General features: G+C 25.8%; 1 protein-coding gene across 1 annotated transcript in view; it reads left to right on the top strand.

Annotated features, from left to right (window-relative positions):
* LOC145831317 (afadin-like) overlaps positions 1–15,424 on the top strand; it is a 46,469-nt gene extending 31,045 nt beyond the window's left edge. The window contains exons 19-38 of the mRNA XM_082938524.1: positions 403–617; positions 1,085–1,221; positions 1,539–1,626; positions 6,654–6,816; positions 7,009–7,082; positions 7,544–7,726; positions 8,460–8,537; positions 8,768–8,841; positions 9,093–9,245; positions 9,590–9,726; positions 9,942–10,009; positions 10,307–10,416; positions 10,893–11,435; positions 12,010–12,169; positions 12,445–12,698; positions 13,184–13,286; positions 13,698–13,815; positions 14,141–14,208; positions 14,408–14,457; positions 14,956–15,424. Of these exons, the coding sequence (XP_082794650.1) occupies positions 403–617; positions 1,085–1,221; positions 1,539–1,626; positions 6,654–6,816; positions 7,009–7,082; positions 7,544–7,726; positions 8,460–8,537; positions 8,768–8,841; positions 9,093–9,245; positions 9,590–9,726; positions 9,942–10,009; positions 10,307–10,416; positions 10,893–11,435; positions 12,010–12,169; positions 12,445–12,698; positions 13,184–13,286; positions 13,698–13,815; positions 14,141–14,208; positions 14,408–14,457; positions 14,956–15,106 (2,927 nt within the window). The 3' untranslated portion in view covers positions 15,107–15,424. The remainder of the gene's footprint in view (positions 1–402; positions 618–1,084; positions 1,222–1,538; positions 1,627–6,653; positions 6,817–7,008; positions 7,083–7,543; positions 7,727–8,459; positions 8,538–8,767; positions 8,842–9,092; positions 9,246–9,589; positions 9,727–9,941; positions 10,010–10,306; positions 10,417–10,892; positions 11,436–12,009; positions 12,170–12,444; positions 12,699–13,183; positions 13,287–13,697; positions 13,816–14,140; positions 14,209–14,407; positions 14,458–14,955) is intronic.
* Positions 15,425–16,667: the final 1,243 nt, after the last annotated feature.

The raw sequence follows: 16,667 nt of genomic DNA, 5'->3' as shown, positions 1-16,667 counted from the left end.
ACAGTCCAAGTATTGAAAACACTGAACAATTACATGCGAGCCATCCACAAATCTCGGTTGAACGCGGCGCTGATAATCCAAATATTCACATATATATATTTTTATTAGTTTTTGATTATTAATTTTAATTTTCAACAGTCCAAGTATTGAAAACACTGAACAATTACATGCGAGCCATCCACAAATCTCGGTTGAACGCGGCGCTGATAATCCAAATATTCACATATATATATTATTACTAGTTTTTAATTATGAATTTTATTTCAACAGTCCAAGTATTGAAAACACTTAACAACTACATGCGAGCCATCCACAAATCTCGGTTGAACGCGGCGCTGATAATCCAAATATTCACATATATATTATTACAAGTTTTTAATTATGAATTTTAAATTTTAACAGTCCAAGTACTGAAAACACTGAACAACTACATGCGAGCCATCCACAAATCTCGTCTCAACGCAGCATTGATAATCCAAATATTCACTCACATCACCCACCACATGCAGCAGTTCATCCTGAACAACTTGCTGAACTACAAGGAGTACTGCTCTGTAATGTGGGCAAGAAGGCTGCTGACCCGGATCACTTACATAGACAACTGGGCGGAGAGACAAGTAAAAGTTTTATGTTTTTTGTATATTTGTATTTAAATTTTACCTATAATCATAAGTGTATATTTTGAATATAAACTTAGTGTTTTTAGCATTTATTAATTAAAAGACTGACTAGGATCAATTTTAGTGATATTTTAGCTGAAAGGCATATCACAATGATATAGTGATTACTAAAACATTTCTAAATCTTTTTAACCCTTCAGTTGGATGGGATTTTTATACTCTTCATATATGTAATTTTTATATTTATAATATGGCACCTCAAGCGAAAAACGCATAAGTCTTAAATTAACAGTTTAAGTGCTTATAAATAGTACAAATTATTTATTACAGGGAATATATGCAGAGACTAGTTTTAGATTAATAGTTGTTAAAGACGCATTATACTTGATATAAATAATTAATTTAGCAAATAAAAAATACGAAGTAATACTTAATTATTTATAATTTTGTTAACTATTTTACAGGGTATATCTGCAGTAACATCTTCAAGATTAATAGTTGTAAAACACGCCTTATACCTGATATCAGCTGAAACAAATGTTTCAAATGAGGAGTTGGTTGAATGGGGAAAATACAATTGTTGGTGTGTCAATTCTAAAAGGTTGGTTTATTGTTTATTTAATGTATTAATTTATTTAGTTGATAAGTAATTGGTTAATTAATTGTTTTGATTTTTTGACAACAAAGTTAAGTACAATAAGCAATTTTAATAGTAGTTGATAATCAATAATATTTTGTAGTCAAATGTCTAGAAAAAAGTTAACTATAATTTATAGAAAAAATTATCTCTTTTATAAAGTTTATATTTTGAAAAACTTAAAATAATACGCTTTTTTTTTAATATGCTTAAACTATATTTAAAAAAAGGTTCAATTATAAAATAGTTATTTTCATTAATTAAAATTATAACTATAAAAGGTTCAAGCATTTAATGACTAACTGTGGAAGATTTAGCAAAATTCAAATTGAAAGTTGCGTTAAAATGGCTCAAAACGAAATTGACCCAGTTAGTTTGTTATTTATTTTATTTTGTTTGATACTAATTTTTTTAATGTCGTTGAAAAATTAAGTTAAGTAAAATATCAAATTCGATAAACTCTTTTTTTATTGAGAATCTTAAATTGCATGAAATTAGCTTACTGACGTCATAACAAAAAACCCACAATTTTACGCTCGGAAAAATTGTATAAGTTTTAATCTATATTTAGAAATCTTTGCCTGTTTTGACGGATTGCTTTTATTTTTATAAATACTAAGTAGTATTTACTGCCAAATATGTGTATAAGATTCTAGCAATAACTGTGGGGTTAAGATATTTTTCAACAAAGCAAGTACAACATACACTAACAACACAGAACTATCATAAGATAACATAAAAGCTATTTAGTGCCAAGTTAACAAATTAGTGTGATAGAACCCAAGAATAACAAAAGACATTTTTTACAATAATAGTGTAACATTCTAACTTGTTCATAACTAAAAAACCGTAACTATTAATAAAGTCTTACAATTCTTCTCTCGGAAACGTTGTATAAATATTAACCATAATGTACATGTAACTTGTTCAATAATAGTTTTAAATCATGTGTGAGCTACTTATACAACACAGCTACTTCTAACTTCATTTAAACAATATAATAAAAAATTTGCGCTACTGAACTGATTTAAAAGTTCAGCTTGATTTATACAGCTTGTTTTTTTGTCATTTAATTTTATTTTTAGTTCAAAGCAACTTGATAAAATTCTTTTATTATTATTAAATGTTGTATATTATTTATTATTATTGCTGTAGAACGTAAAATTGTGTATCCCATTTTATTTTTGAACGTGGAGCTAAGTTATCGAAAATTTTTATTGAAATAAAAAAAAACTTTTTACTTAAAATGTTTAACAGTTTATTATACTTTTATATTTTTGTTGTGGAAATTTTAGTTGAAGAATAACTTTGATAAGGTACAAAATGAAAATACATTAAACTTTTAAACCTTAACAGTAATACGAGTTTGTTCAAATTTGTTGAATTTTTATTCAAATTTACAAGTAAGTAAGGGACATCAAAAAGTTACTTAACCCCAGGCAAAACTGCGTACCTTACTAGAAATGCGTACTTTACAGTTTTGCGACAAATATTTCATCTTTTTACAGCAACTGATAGATAATATCTACTCGAATTATGACTTTTAATGTGTTTTCCTGAAATATTTTATGCTAAATTTGCATTTTAGATAATTGTGTTAATCTTATAAAAATCATGTTTTAGTTTTCCTTTGTTTAGTAGAGCATCTCGGAATTTCTTACTTAAATTAATTTATACCAACTTTCAAGATTTAGTGCGTACCTTACGCTGGTGCGTAATTCTCAAGCTGTGTACCTTATTGATTACAAAGTTCAAATCTGCTTTGTGGTTACTGATTTGTAACAGAAACATACTTGAGTCAATATCGACATTTTCTTCCGTATTGATTTTATTAGTGATGTTTTTTAATTTAAATTTAAGCACAAAAATTTTAGTTTATCTGATTGGTGCTTTTATATTGCACGAAACTATTATACTGACGTCATAAATAAAATCCCACAAGTTGTTAAAAATAGTTGTATTATATAATCAATAATATTATAACCACTAACACCACTCGTTGCGTAAATGTATTAATTTGAAGCTGTCCTAATTCGGCTACCTTAATTTTTAAACGATTCTCACCTCATAATTAGTATTTGAAAACTTTCCCAAATGACCTTAATAAAAATTTTTGTTCAGCTTGGTTATATTCTACAAGTTTGAAATTTCGTGTTTTGTTCTAACTAGACATAGGTTTCTAAATAGATAGGCCAGTTGTATGTAAAATTTTATATTCCATCAACATACGTATATAAGCCAAAATTTATTATATGTTACTTTAATTTTAATTTTTTGTGGATATTTTGTGCATATATGTATGCTATGAAATGAAAACGAATTGTGCGAAAATAACTTGCTGACGTCATAAGTAATTTCTCAAAACTAAATGCTTCAATAAGTTGTATAAATTAAAACTATTATATATAAAAACGAAACAATTTAAATTTTATTTTAATTTAAAAGCTGTAATCAACACAGCTACTTTCATCTTATTTAATTCAAACTGTATCAAACAATCTGAGTAGTTTTACAGCCAAGCTAGGTTGAGAAATTCTTTGAAAATTTTACACTCAACTAATCAAAAAAAAACTGAAGTAGCTAAATACATAATTAAGATTTTATTTATTCTTTATTAATTAATTTTGTATATTTTTTGTATTTTTTTAATTATTTATTTATTTTACACTATCATGGTTAACCCTAACCCTTACCCTCAATTGCTAAGCGGTTCTCCAATTTAGATCAAAATTTGGATCCCGTTGTATGTCATCGCGCGTGTTTGACCTAAAAGTTTACATTTGTATTAGTCTACTAGTAAAAGTATTACTCATAAAAATACAAACATAACTAAATTAAATTTTCAGTTCTTTTAATAATAATATGTGAATACTGCGTTAATCATAACAATTAATTTTTTGTTGTTTCAACTTTAATCGTTTGTAAAACAATCGTTAATATTTTTTATTCCAATCGTTTCAGTTATTTAGTGCGTACCTTACGCGGGTGCGTACTTATTAAAGTGCGTACCTTAAAAATTTTGATACTGAGTTGTTATTGTAAATGATTTTATAACGGTGGAAATAAAATTAAACAAAAAATTTCAAATTTAATTTAGATAAATAAAAATTGCGCGAAAATAAGTTACTGACGTCATAGCTATATTATTGAAAATTTATAATTAAAAAGTTGTATAAAGTTAAACAGTTATATAAGAAATTGTAACATACTAAGAACTCCTCTATTCGCATATGAAAGCTGTTAACAACACAGCTAGCTTCATCTTAATTGAATACAATTTGTGCTATATAATATTGAGTAGTGTTTAAATCAACGCTAGTTTTAGAACTTCTTACAAAGTTTCACACTCAACCAGCTAAAAAAATAAAGTAGCTAAATATAAAACTGTTTATTCAAAAATTGCGTACTTTTATATTTAGTTGTTTAACACTAATTTTAGGTATTTTGCACAGTTTTGTTATTGATAACGACTGGGTAAAAGTCTAAACGGCGTCGACATAAAATAAATTTGTAATGTTTATCTCTTTGAAATGTATTTAAAAGCTCAAGTAATTCATCCTGTATTTAAAAATTGTGTGTGTTATGTCGACAAGCATTGTATAAGCAAAGGTTGTCGTATGTAAATTATCAAAAAAATTATTAAAATTTGAAAGGAAAACGACTTACCAAAGGAAATATAATATAACACGTTTATAAACTTTACTGTTCTAAAAATTGAAAATAATTAACAACAAAATTGTTATAAGTTTAAATTTCATCTCACATAGGAAAAATGATTAAACTTGTTAATTTTGATAGTGGTACAACAATTTGAATTTTATTCAAATTTATAAAATTTCCTGTGTGCATTATAAGCTTTTATTTTTTTAAGCTAATTTTATGTCAATATTTGCTTTTATCTATATAATATTACTAGTAATGATTCCATAACGATAAAAAAATAGTTTTAAGTAAAACTAATGTTAATACAAACATAAAAAAATAGACATTTAAGTTCTATCAATGGTAGTTGTGTGAATACTGCGTTAATCAGAACAAGTTATTTTTTGTTTTTTAAACTTTAATCGTTTGTTAAACATTCGTTATTTATTTTGATCCCAGTCATTTAGTGCGTACCTTACGCGGATGCGTACTTATTAAAGTGCGTACAGTTTTTTTTATTGCAATGCTATTACAAATTGTTTTATAACAATGGAAAGAAAACAGAAAATCTTTAATTTTTTTCCGATTGATACAAATTGCGCGAAAATTATTTGCTGACGTCACAACTATATTCTTAAAAATTTGTTATTTAAAAGTTGTATTAATTTAAACCATTATTCACATTAATTGTATTTGATTGATATGGCCATTATTTATTTTGAAAGCTGCTACCAACACAGCTAGTTTCGAATTTATATTGAATTCAAACTGTAATAGATAATCTCAAGCAATATTCTCAACCCATAAAGAACTCCTTAGATAATTTTACACTTAACCAATTTGAAGAAACTCAAGTAGCTAAATATAAATTTAAGAATAGGCTAATTAAATAAAGTTGTGTGTTTAATTACAACAAGAGTTGTATAAGCTAAAAGCCGTCATTTGTAGATTATCAAAAATTTCATGAAAATTTTTAAATTTACTTGCCATGTACTAATCCAAAGTTTAATATAATTTTACACGTATTACTTTTACTGTTGCCATGATTATAAATAATTAAAAATTAAATTTTATGATTTTAAATTACATGTCACACGATGAAGATGCTTAAAGTGTGTTTGAGATTAAAGATTTATTTAGACTATTAATTCTAAGATACGCTTTTTTGGGCTATGTTTAAAGTTCATACTCAAGAAAAAAGATTTTTGTTTTCTTTAATTTCTTTGGTGGTTTAATATATGTTAGTTTTACAAAATTAACAACATTAATAGCATATACTTTAAAGTAGATTAAAATTTAAGTTATGTCAACTTAAAAGCTGTTGAAGTATCTAAATTTAAAGTACAAGCTAAAAAAACTAACAAAATAATAACTCTAAAAAGAAATAGTTGTATAGAAAATTTATTACTGACGTAATATTTATAATCCCACAAACTGTTGCTAGAAATAGTTTGTAAATTGAAGTAGTTACAGCAAAATTAATTAGAACTTAACTTGCCACTTCAATGTTGTAATTTTAAAGTTGTTTCTACCACAACTGATCAATTTCTCAAACGTTGACTGATTTTAACAGTTTTGATTAGAGTAAAACATTATTATTCTAAAGGAAATATGCATTCTTTATGCAAAAACTATTATAGACTTCCAATATTCCTTTAGTGCGCACTTTTGTGATTTGTTCAAAATTTGTTCTTATACGACCTTCCAAAATTATATGTAACATTTTTCAAAAAACGAATAAATAATATTAACAGGTTTTAGCCGAAACGCCGGATTATTGCCATGACAACCAGCTTTTCATGGGAAAATCACCCCCGAACCCCAATCTTCAGTTCCCTGACGACGGTTTCAACAACCACCAACTGCAGGGGTTGCCAAGCAGTTTCAAGGATTATCTCCACAATGTACAAAGAGAATGTAAGTATGAATTGTATAAATCTTTATATATATTATATCTTAATAATTTTTATCTATAATTGATTGTTTTTTAACTCGATAATATTTTTGATAATAAAAAAATACGGTAAAATCTACTTATAACAATAGCTCTGTTAAATAATTTTATGGCAATAATTAATAAATATATAAATTAATACTAACATTATTTAGCAATGTGTTCAATAATGGAACAAAAAGAGAACAAATCTTGGACTGCGTATTTCGACAAAGAAAACCCACCCATGGTAAGTTTGATTAAGTATTTCTAAATTAAATTAAATCTTGGACTGCTTATTTTGACAAATAAAACCCACCCATGGTAAGTTTAATCAAATATTTTGAAAATAAATTAAATCTTGGACTGCTTATTTCGACAAAGAAAACCCACCCATGGTAAGTTTAATCAAATATTTTTAAATTAAACTAAATTTTGGACTGCGTATTTCGACAAAGAAAATCCACCCATGGTCAGATTTATCAAATATTTTGTTGTTTTTTGAAATTAAACTAAATCTTGGACTGCGTATTTTGACAAAGAAAATCCACCTATGGTAAATAATACATATAGAACGTAACTTCATTTTAGCAATCTAATTTACAGCCAATTTTACCCGAAGCAAAAACTAATCAACATCAGTTCGAGAATCTACTAGATATAAAATTAACAAAAAGAAAAAAATATATATATATATTAAAACTTTTTCAGCCGTTCCTTCCCGAAGACCAGGCAATAAAGCACCAATTCGGTCACCCGCTAGATCTGTCCAACTTGAAACTATTAACGTTGAACGAAGGGAGACACCTAGCGAGTTTGATGCCGGGAATCATCGATGTTCATCTTTACGCTAAACAGGGAATGGGCCTCGGAATTTCTATTGTTTCTTGTAAGGTTTGTACTTTTAATTTTTTACATATCAAACATGTTACATATAACCCTGGTTTTTTGTAGTCTACTATTTTAAGCCATTAAAAATAATCATTTTGTTCTGACTTGGCAAACAAAGTTTTGCTTTGTAAATTAACAGGGTTGCTATTTACCTGGAAACCTTGAAAAACCTGGAATTAGACAATTTAGGCAAAAATAACCTGCAAAAACATGAAATTTGAGAAATTTTGAAAAAAACCTTGAATCTTGATCAAAAAACCTGGGAAAACCTGGAATTTTTAATAATTTTAACATTTTCAGTACTAAAATTTCAAATTGACACAAAAAATCTATCATGTAAATAAGCTTTTTTTGTCATCATCAAAAATTTTTTATTAAAAAACACATTTAAAGTAACTTTATCGCATCTTTTAAATGCTTTTGTACTATTTAACACATTTTTTATAGAAATTAACTTAAAACTAAAAATAGACCCAAAAATGTTTACTTTTAAAAACCTGGAAGAAATTTGGAAAACCTAGAAAATTTTTTGAAAAAACGAGTAGCAACCCTGAAACTAAACATTTAAGTTTTATTCAAATGAGGTTCGTTAAAAATATTACTTTTGTTATATTATTATTTTTATAAAGTATATATTTTAATATTTTAAAATAGGTTCCAGAAAAAGATCATTCAGAAATGACTTGGCAAACTTTTGTAATAATTATTTATTATATATGTATTTAAATTATTTTAGGTTCCCGAAAAAGATCACTCAGTAATGACTTGGCAAACTTTTGTTCAGGAAGTTATTTGCACTGGAGCCGCTGCCTTGGTTTGTTTTATAATAGTTTTAAAAATAATCGTTTAAATTGATTTTATTTTTTATATATGACCTGACCAAATATGAAAGTATTTAAATTGATATGTAAACCCTTTTTTGGGTCAACCTTAAAATGTTTCTAATAAAGTTGTTTAGTGTTGTAATATGTACATTTACTAATGTAAGTATATATTAATATATAAATGATTAATATGTAATTAGTATATTAATGTGTTTTACAGAACGGTCAAGTTACACCAGGAGATAAGATAGTCAGTATTAATGGAATTACATTAGCTGGACTTAATAATGATGAGTTAGTAGTTATTTTTAATCAAATAGTTTATATAAAATGCTTATAAATATAAAACATTCAGTAAAATTAGAATTAAAATAACTGAATTAAAAAATGATTAATTGGTTTTTATATTGTAAAAATTACTAACACGTATCTAAGTATCATAAAAATCAAGAAATTAATAGATTATGTATGAATCAATCTTTTAATATTACATAACTGATAATAAAACTATTTTGTTTGTCAAATATAATATATTTAATTTTCAGATCTGCAGCAATAATGAAAAAGATAGGAGGCACATCGATTTTGAGACTTTCAAAATACGAAGCTTTCTACTATGATGAAGCGATTACTGAAGTTTCCATTACTGCTTTGAAATTACTGGATAAACCCAAACATATTTTCCAGAATACACAAAAGTTAGTTGAATAACACTGTTGAAAAATCAAAACATAAATACAAAAGGACACAAAAGTTACCAAGAATATTTTAAAACTAGTTGTGAAGTTTATTTAAATAAATAGTAAGTAATGAGCTCCTTTTTTAGGTCGGTAATTATGTTGTTTATTTAATTGATAGTTACAAATTATTGTTAGTAATTATTATTGATGTTGATTATTCAATAATTACAAGTTAATATTCAAAGGTGTCAATTTCAATATATCAAGTGATAAAACCTCATCATCTAAAAATTTTAGAAAACCTAAAAATACAGTTAGAGCCCATCAAACTAGTTAATTTATTATTTGTTAACTATTATTAGGTCATCTCCACCCCAATCTACGTCACAATTCGTCAACATCAGACCCCAAGAAATGAAACCCCAACAAAATAAAAGTGTAAGAAGATGGCCCAAAGATTATAAAGAAGATGTTACTAATCTCAATAAAAATATGAAAGGTTTTAGTTATTTGATGTTAAACATTTGTTCCAAAACTTTTATCAATTGTTGTAGCTATCTGAATAAAAATACTAAAGGTAGTTATTTGTCAATAACCTGTAGTAATGGCAAAATTAAACAGTTTAGGTAAAACAGTTTTCTATGAGAACAACAATCTTAATTTTTACCAAGTAATTTTTCAAATCAAATTTAAAATCTATCATAATTATTACAGCAGTGAATGATTGGACAAATAAAATTCATTCAAAAACTTCAAGGCAACAGCATAAAGAATCTGAAAAGGTTAATTTTATTACTTTTAATTTACTGTAGCTTTTAGTCTGTTATACTTATTTATAATACGATTTAATTTAAGCTTGTGTGTTTAATTTAGCTTTGAAAATATTTTTGCTTGGCATGAAAACGTTTGAATATATTTTAATTAGACAAGTTTTACAAATAAAACTCACCAGACTTCTTTAATTTTGTTGAAATTTTTAACATTTATCAAAGAAAAGTACAGAACTCGTTCATCATATTACTGACTAATCGAAGATTTAGTTAAATTTTTAAATACATTCCTAGCGTTTTCTTCTCCAGGTAAATACAACAAAATCGGCACCAATTTTGCAAAACAACCAACAAAATGGAATCCATCACCAGATGGTGCAAAACCCACTAACATATGAAAACAATATTATTCCATTGAGGTTAGAAAATTTATTAAATACTTTTGAAAATAATATCATTCCATTGAGGTTAGGAAATCAATTAAATACTTATTGAAATAATATCATTCCATTAAGGTTAGATAGTTAATTAAATACTTATGAAAATAATATCATTCCCTTGAGGTTAGATAATTAAAAAAATAATTATGAAAACAATATTATTCCTCTGAGGTAGTTGATATATTACACACTTATGAAAATAAATTATTCATTCGAGGTTAATAGATAATTAAATACTTATAAGTTAAAATTAAATTAAGTTAAAATTTTGGTTAAGTTTTGAATGTTTTTGGAAAGTCTAAATAAAAGAATTAGCAAAATAAACTTAAAAGAATAAAAAGATACAATCAATATTTCTTAATAAATGTACTATGTAGCAAGTTGTATGATGGAAGTCTTTAAAATTAATTATTTAAATGATGAATAAGTTTAAACTATTAACTAAAACTTTACAGGACTAACAACCCAACATCTGGCAAAGACGGCAGAAACCAGGAAAACAAAGAAACAAGCAACAACACAACCAGCAGTTACAGCAAACTTAATACGAGCAACATGAACTTGAGCAGGCAGAGACAAGATAGCGGTAGTCATGGCAACCAAAGTGGTAGGGACAAGAGGACTTATCTGGTCAACCCCAACTACGAACACACCGATTACCACCAACTCCCTAACAACCAACAAAATATCCCTGGCAACCATCAACCACATAGCAACCACCACGCGACACCGGTGGCGCTAGTGAGCCCAAGCAAGCGGAACGAAGGCGTTATGACGTCACAATCATCGCAGAGGCCCAGGTCCGAGTACCACCCCCAAATCACCATGGAAACCAGCAAGAAGACCCCAAGGTTCCACGTGAGCAAGCCGGAGGGGTTAAACAAAAATCCCCCGAATGAGGAATTTAGAAGGGAATCCCCTCAAACGAGAAGGGATTTTAATGAAATTCCAGCTTTGAGAAGGGATGAGCCGCCGATCAAACAAGAACATATTAACAGGTGAAATGTTTAAAGTTTTAAATTAAACTGATAAGAAAAATATGTTACTTAAGTTTTAAACAATGATAAAGTTAATATATCTATAAGCAAGTTAAAATATTGTTAGTTAAAAAGCAGTTACAAAATGAGTAAAGTTTAATTATTTTAACTAAATTCTGTTAATTACTAAATATTATGTACTTTTTACTTTGAAGATGACAATCAAAGTTCTTAACTTTCATATAAGGAGAATGATCAATTTTAAATTTTATTAACAATACAGTGTTTCACTCAACTAATTTTATTCAACTGATGATCTCGTTTGACTAGTTTTAGGCGAGTGAAACATCGTGTTATTAGTAAAACATAAAATTTATAATTAGTTACCAAATATTACTTAATGTAATCAAATATTTATTAAGTTGTTAGCAAAGTCTTTATTAATGGTATAAACCAGTGTATTATAAAATATTATAATAAGTAACTTTCTTTTATAATTTAACTTAAAAACTTTGTTTGAAAACCAAATTTTTCCTCTGAAGTTTTTTTAATATTTTTCAACTCAAAAAGTTTATATATATTTTTTTTAACTTAGAATGCACAGAAAAGTCCAGCAATCAGTTTCAGTCGACAGTTCGAAATTAAAACAACCACCGCCGAAATATCAGAAAAAAGTTGAAGAAAACAACAACATTGATGGAAACAATATCAAGTCTGAATCAGCCAGCAATAAATTGAGAAGAAGGGCTAAAAAGGTTTGTGTTTTATATGTATATTCATGAGAATACATATATGTTCTTTTAGATTTGCCGTGTACAATCAACATTATTTACAACATAGAGTATTTTGAAAAAAAAAAACTTTTGATTTGAATTCATGAAAACAGTTCATTTATTGACTTGTGAGGTTTTGAGTAATGTTGTGAGTAATATACCATTAAATTCCATGTACTATATCTTATTTTATATAAAACTTTTTATTTTAAGCTAATTTAAATTTACTTTTTATTTACTAAATATTTTTCCAACAGCAAACCCACCAACAAAAGCAATTAAACAAAATGACATCTTCAACTCTACCTCGTAACTTCAACACGAGCAATTCTAGTGTGACGTCGCTATCTAACATGACGTCACAACAACCTAGCATGACGTCACAAACCAACATTACGTCACAGTACGACGACATCGACGACATCCAGCAGCAGCTCAACCAGGAACGAGACGAAGAAATATTGGAATTAGAGAGGAGACTGGAAAGTCTCTCACTATTCGAAAAAGAAAGGTTATTTCTGTTTATTTAAATATTTTAATTTGTTTTTGTTGTTATTTATTATTGGAACTTGAGAGAAGACTGGAAAGTCTCTCATTATTCGAAAAAGAAAGGTTATTATTTAATTAATTAATTATTTTTACTATTATTTAACATTGGAAGAAAGATTGAAAAGTTTCGCTTTTTGAAAAAGGAAGATAACAAATTAATTTAAAATAAAGCCCTTATTGCCCACAACAGTTACTAAAAATAATTCATTGTGCACAAATTTATAAATTAAAAAAAAAATATTTTTGAATGACGTAATTGTTTCATCAGTACTTGATATACTTTAGTTCTTTCTAAATAAATAAAATGTTGTTCTGTACACAAAAAAAAAGTTATAATCACTTGTTTAGAATTTTTATTATTCATTTAAACTTTATTTATTCTTAAATGAGTTAGTTAACTACAAGTATTAACCAAAGTACATTGTACAGAAAATTATTTGAATTTAGGTTGGACACATTAAAGAAACAACAAGCTTTCGCTAGGAGAATTCAAGATGGTAAAAAGAAAAAGTTAAAGTTCAAAACTCAGTCTACCATGAATAATTATGATGTTAGTATTCATTTTCAAATTGATTTATTTTTCTGACACGAATTGTGTTTTTGAAGTTTTACTTTTGATACTGTTAACTCATTAAGTTGATTATTTCAATAAAGTAAAATATAAGCTACTCTACTTTAGTTATTACTAAATAAATGTTTACTATTTGAGAAGATAATTATGTTTTTAATTTTAAAAACTTGTCTTTAATAATATGACAGGTCTATAAAAGAATAGGTAATTTAGTTTTTTAATAAAATAAAAATTTACGATCAAGTTCTTCCAGTATAGAATTTAAAATTTACTCGAAAAAGATATGACAATTAAAACTATTATTTTGAAAATTATAAAACTTTCTGTAATATTTATATTACTAATTTACTAAACTTTTGAGCTATCTTTATAACTTTTATATTTTTTCAGGAATTAGAAGTACCAGACAGACCAGATAGAGAAAGATTTCTGACGAACAAAAGTCAATCTCAAAATACAAACACAAATAACAATCAGAATTACGAAGATTTATCTAACTGCACTTCTGGTTAGATTTAATAAAAAGTCGACTGTTAAAAAACAATAAAATATAAGAATAGTTTTTGAAAGTTTAAAATTGTCAATTTAATTTAATCAAGTAATTAATGATCAAAACTAAACTAAAAATTAAGTTTAATTTTATTTAAAATTTTGTTTATAAGTGCCCTTTACTGTATACAAAATTATTTTTTAACTATTAAAACACATTAAGAGTTTTAATGCAAAATGTTTTTTACTTTCCAGATATAATTTTGCCTATTAAAATTTACATTTTAAACATATAGAAATATGTAATGAAAATATACTTATTAATTGTGAACAAATTTCTACAGGCCTGTCTATAAATACAGAACAACCCAAGAAAACTGCTTCAAATATAAACATTAATAGAGCAGTTAAAGTTAGTTTTTATAATATTTTATTAAATATATTTCTACATTTTAATTGACAATTTAACGTTATCATTTCTTAAACTTTTAGTATTTAAAACATAAAAGCCAAACTATCATACTCAACCTTAATTGAATAATATTTGTTTTTGCAAAATGATTTAAGAATAGATTTTATTTATTTATAATATGAATTATTTATCTTTATAGCAGCAAACGGAACAACATTACAGATTGAATCCACATCGAGCTATTGATAAGTTTGTTTTTATTTTTATATTAATTTTAGAAACATTTATTTAAAACTTAACACATCGAGCTATTGATAAGTTTGTTTTTATATTTTTGGAAATTATTGTTTATTTACATTTTTTTACAACACTCTTATAAGTTTATTATTATTTATTTGAATTTTTAAAAATATTTGTGAAGATAGCTAATCAAATTTTACGTTATCCTGCTAGAATCTTAACACCAACATTTCTATACCTTGAAACATTATTTTAATATTTTCATTTACATAAACATACTTTTAAAAATAAGCAACATGAGTGTAAGCAGTTCAAAAATCTGATTTAGTTTACAATTTTATATTTTACACGTATTTCTTGTAAAACAAGAGTTCTCTTTACAGAAACATAGTTATTATATAGTATCCATATGAACATTTACTATACAATAAACATACTCCAGCTTAAAACCTAGTTCAGTTGTATTTAACTAATATTTTATTGTTAAACTCGATTTTTTTATTACAGAAACATAGTCCGCAGAGAAAGCAGCGGCAGATCCCAGCAGAGACCAGTCAGTGACGGGTTCTATCTTCAAAACGCGAGAATTACTTCGAATAAAGTCGATCCGGCGAGCATGAGTTTCAAAGACAGAATGAAAATGTTTCAGAATAAATAATAATATTTAATTATACAATTTTCATTAATAGTGCTAAAATTCAAAAAAAAAATTGTACGGTTTTACTCCTTCAAAACCTAAAGCTTCAAAAACGAATGAAAATGTTTCAGAATAAATAAATAATATTTATTATCAAGTTTGATGAATTATGCTGAAATTACAATACAAGTTTTGTTGGTTTTGTGTTTTTTATAAAAAATTATAAATTTTGACTTTTAAGAGTTTTTGATTGAAGCTCACCGTTTAATTACTTAGTATAAAGTAAATTAAATCCAGATTTAATTTTAAAAACTGCTCTAATACCATTTTGGATCCAAGTTAAAAACCTACTTTTACTTTTCAGAATCCAAATTTTAATTTTTAAGGTTTTTTTTGACGATAGTTTAGTAGGTTAAAAAATCTTTCTTAATTTGCTCTTAGGTTAGAATTTAAAATTAAAATAAAAGAACTATTCAAATTCGAGTTACTATTGGTTAATTTTTTGTACTGAGTTTTATTTAGTATTATTTGTTTTTTTATACTCTTTTGAAGTATTAGTAGTAAAATATTAATTTATTAATCGTGTATATTGAAAAGGTTTTTTATATTTCGGTCATTTTTATAAGTTTGAAGTTTTGATAATGTTTACAAATTTGGCCAAATGTAATTTTAAAATAATTATGAACTTTCTAACCATGCCATCTCAAAAAATTGTGAAAAAAAAGACCAATTTATTTATTATTTTTTTTTTTTGTGTCTGTTTTAATTCAAAACTATACACAAAATTAAAAAAAGAAATTTTGATAAAACATCCCGTAAGTTTTTTATTAAAAATTGAACTGTTTGATGCTTAAAATTTAAAAATGACAAATTTTCTGTGTGTTTCATTGAAATTTTTTTGTTTTTGATTCTTTATAAAAGTCGTAATTATAAATATTTTTCATTTAACAGCTTATAATTTTTTATGTTTTTTTTTTAAATTTAAAGCTCTAAATTTAGGTGCTTTTTTATTTTTTGGTACAAAATTTACATTTAACATTGTGAAGCTATTTTACGGTACAAGTTTGTAAATTAGAACTAATAAAAGTTTATATAAAATTCAAAACTATCTTTTTATAATTAGGTGCTTGTTTAATTTAAAGAAAATTCGTATATTTTTTGAATTGTTATCTAAATTGTTCTAGTTTACTTTTTATTTGAATAAAACGTTTAATATATTTTTACGTTTTATAATAAACTATTTAAACATTTTATGCTGGGTAGTAACATATTTTGCAGACTTACCATTTGTAAGCTGTATACAACACAGCTACTTCGTTAAAACTGAGTCTAAACAATATATTGTTGAATTTCCACAACTGAACTAATGAAAAAGTTCTTTTACAACCTGTTTTTTTGTCATTTAACTTTATTTTTTTTTAATTTTAAGGCCACTTGATACATCTATTTTAAAACATATACTTGGCTGTAATATGTAAAATTGTATATTTCATTTTATTAAACGTAGTTAAACTAAATTATCAAACATTTTTATTGAAATATGAAAAATAAATTTTTACTTAAAGTGTTTAACACTTTATTT

Source organism: Thalia democratica, chromosome 3 (genome assembly GCF_965202585.1).
Source record: "Thalia democratica chromosome 3, ktThaDemo2.hap1.1, whole genome shotgun sequence".
Taxonomy (NCBI): Eukaryota; Metazoa; Chordata; class Thaliacea; order Salpida; family Salpidae; genus Thalia; species Thalia democratica.
The sequence above is the reverse complement of the archived record's forward strand: the minus strand, read 5'-3'. Positions and strand labels throughout refer to the sequence as shown.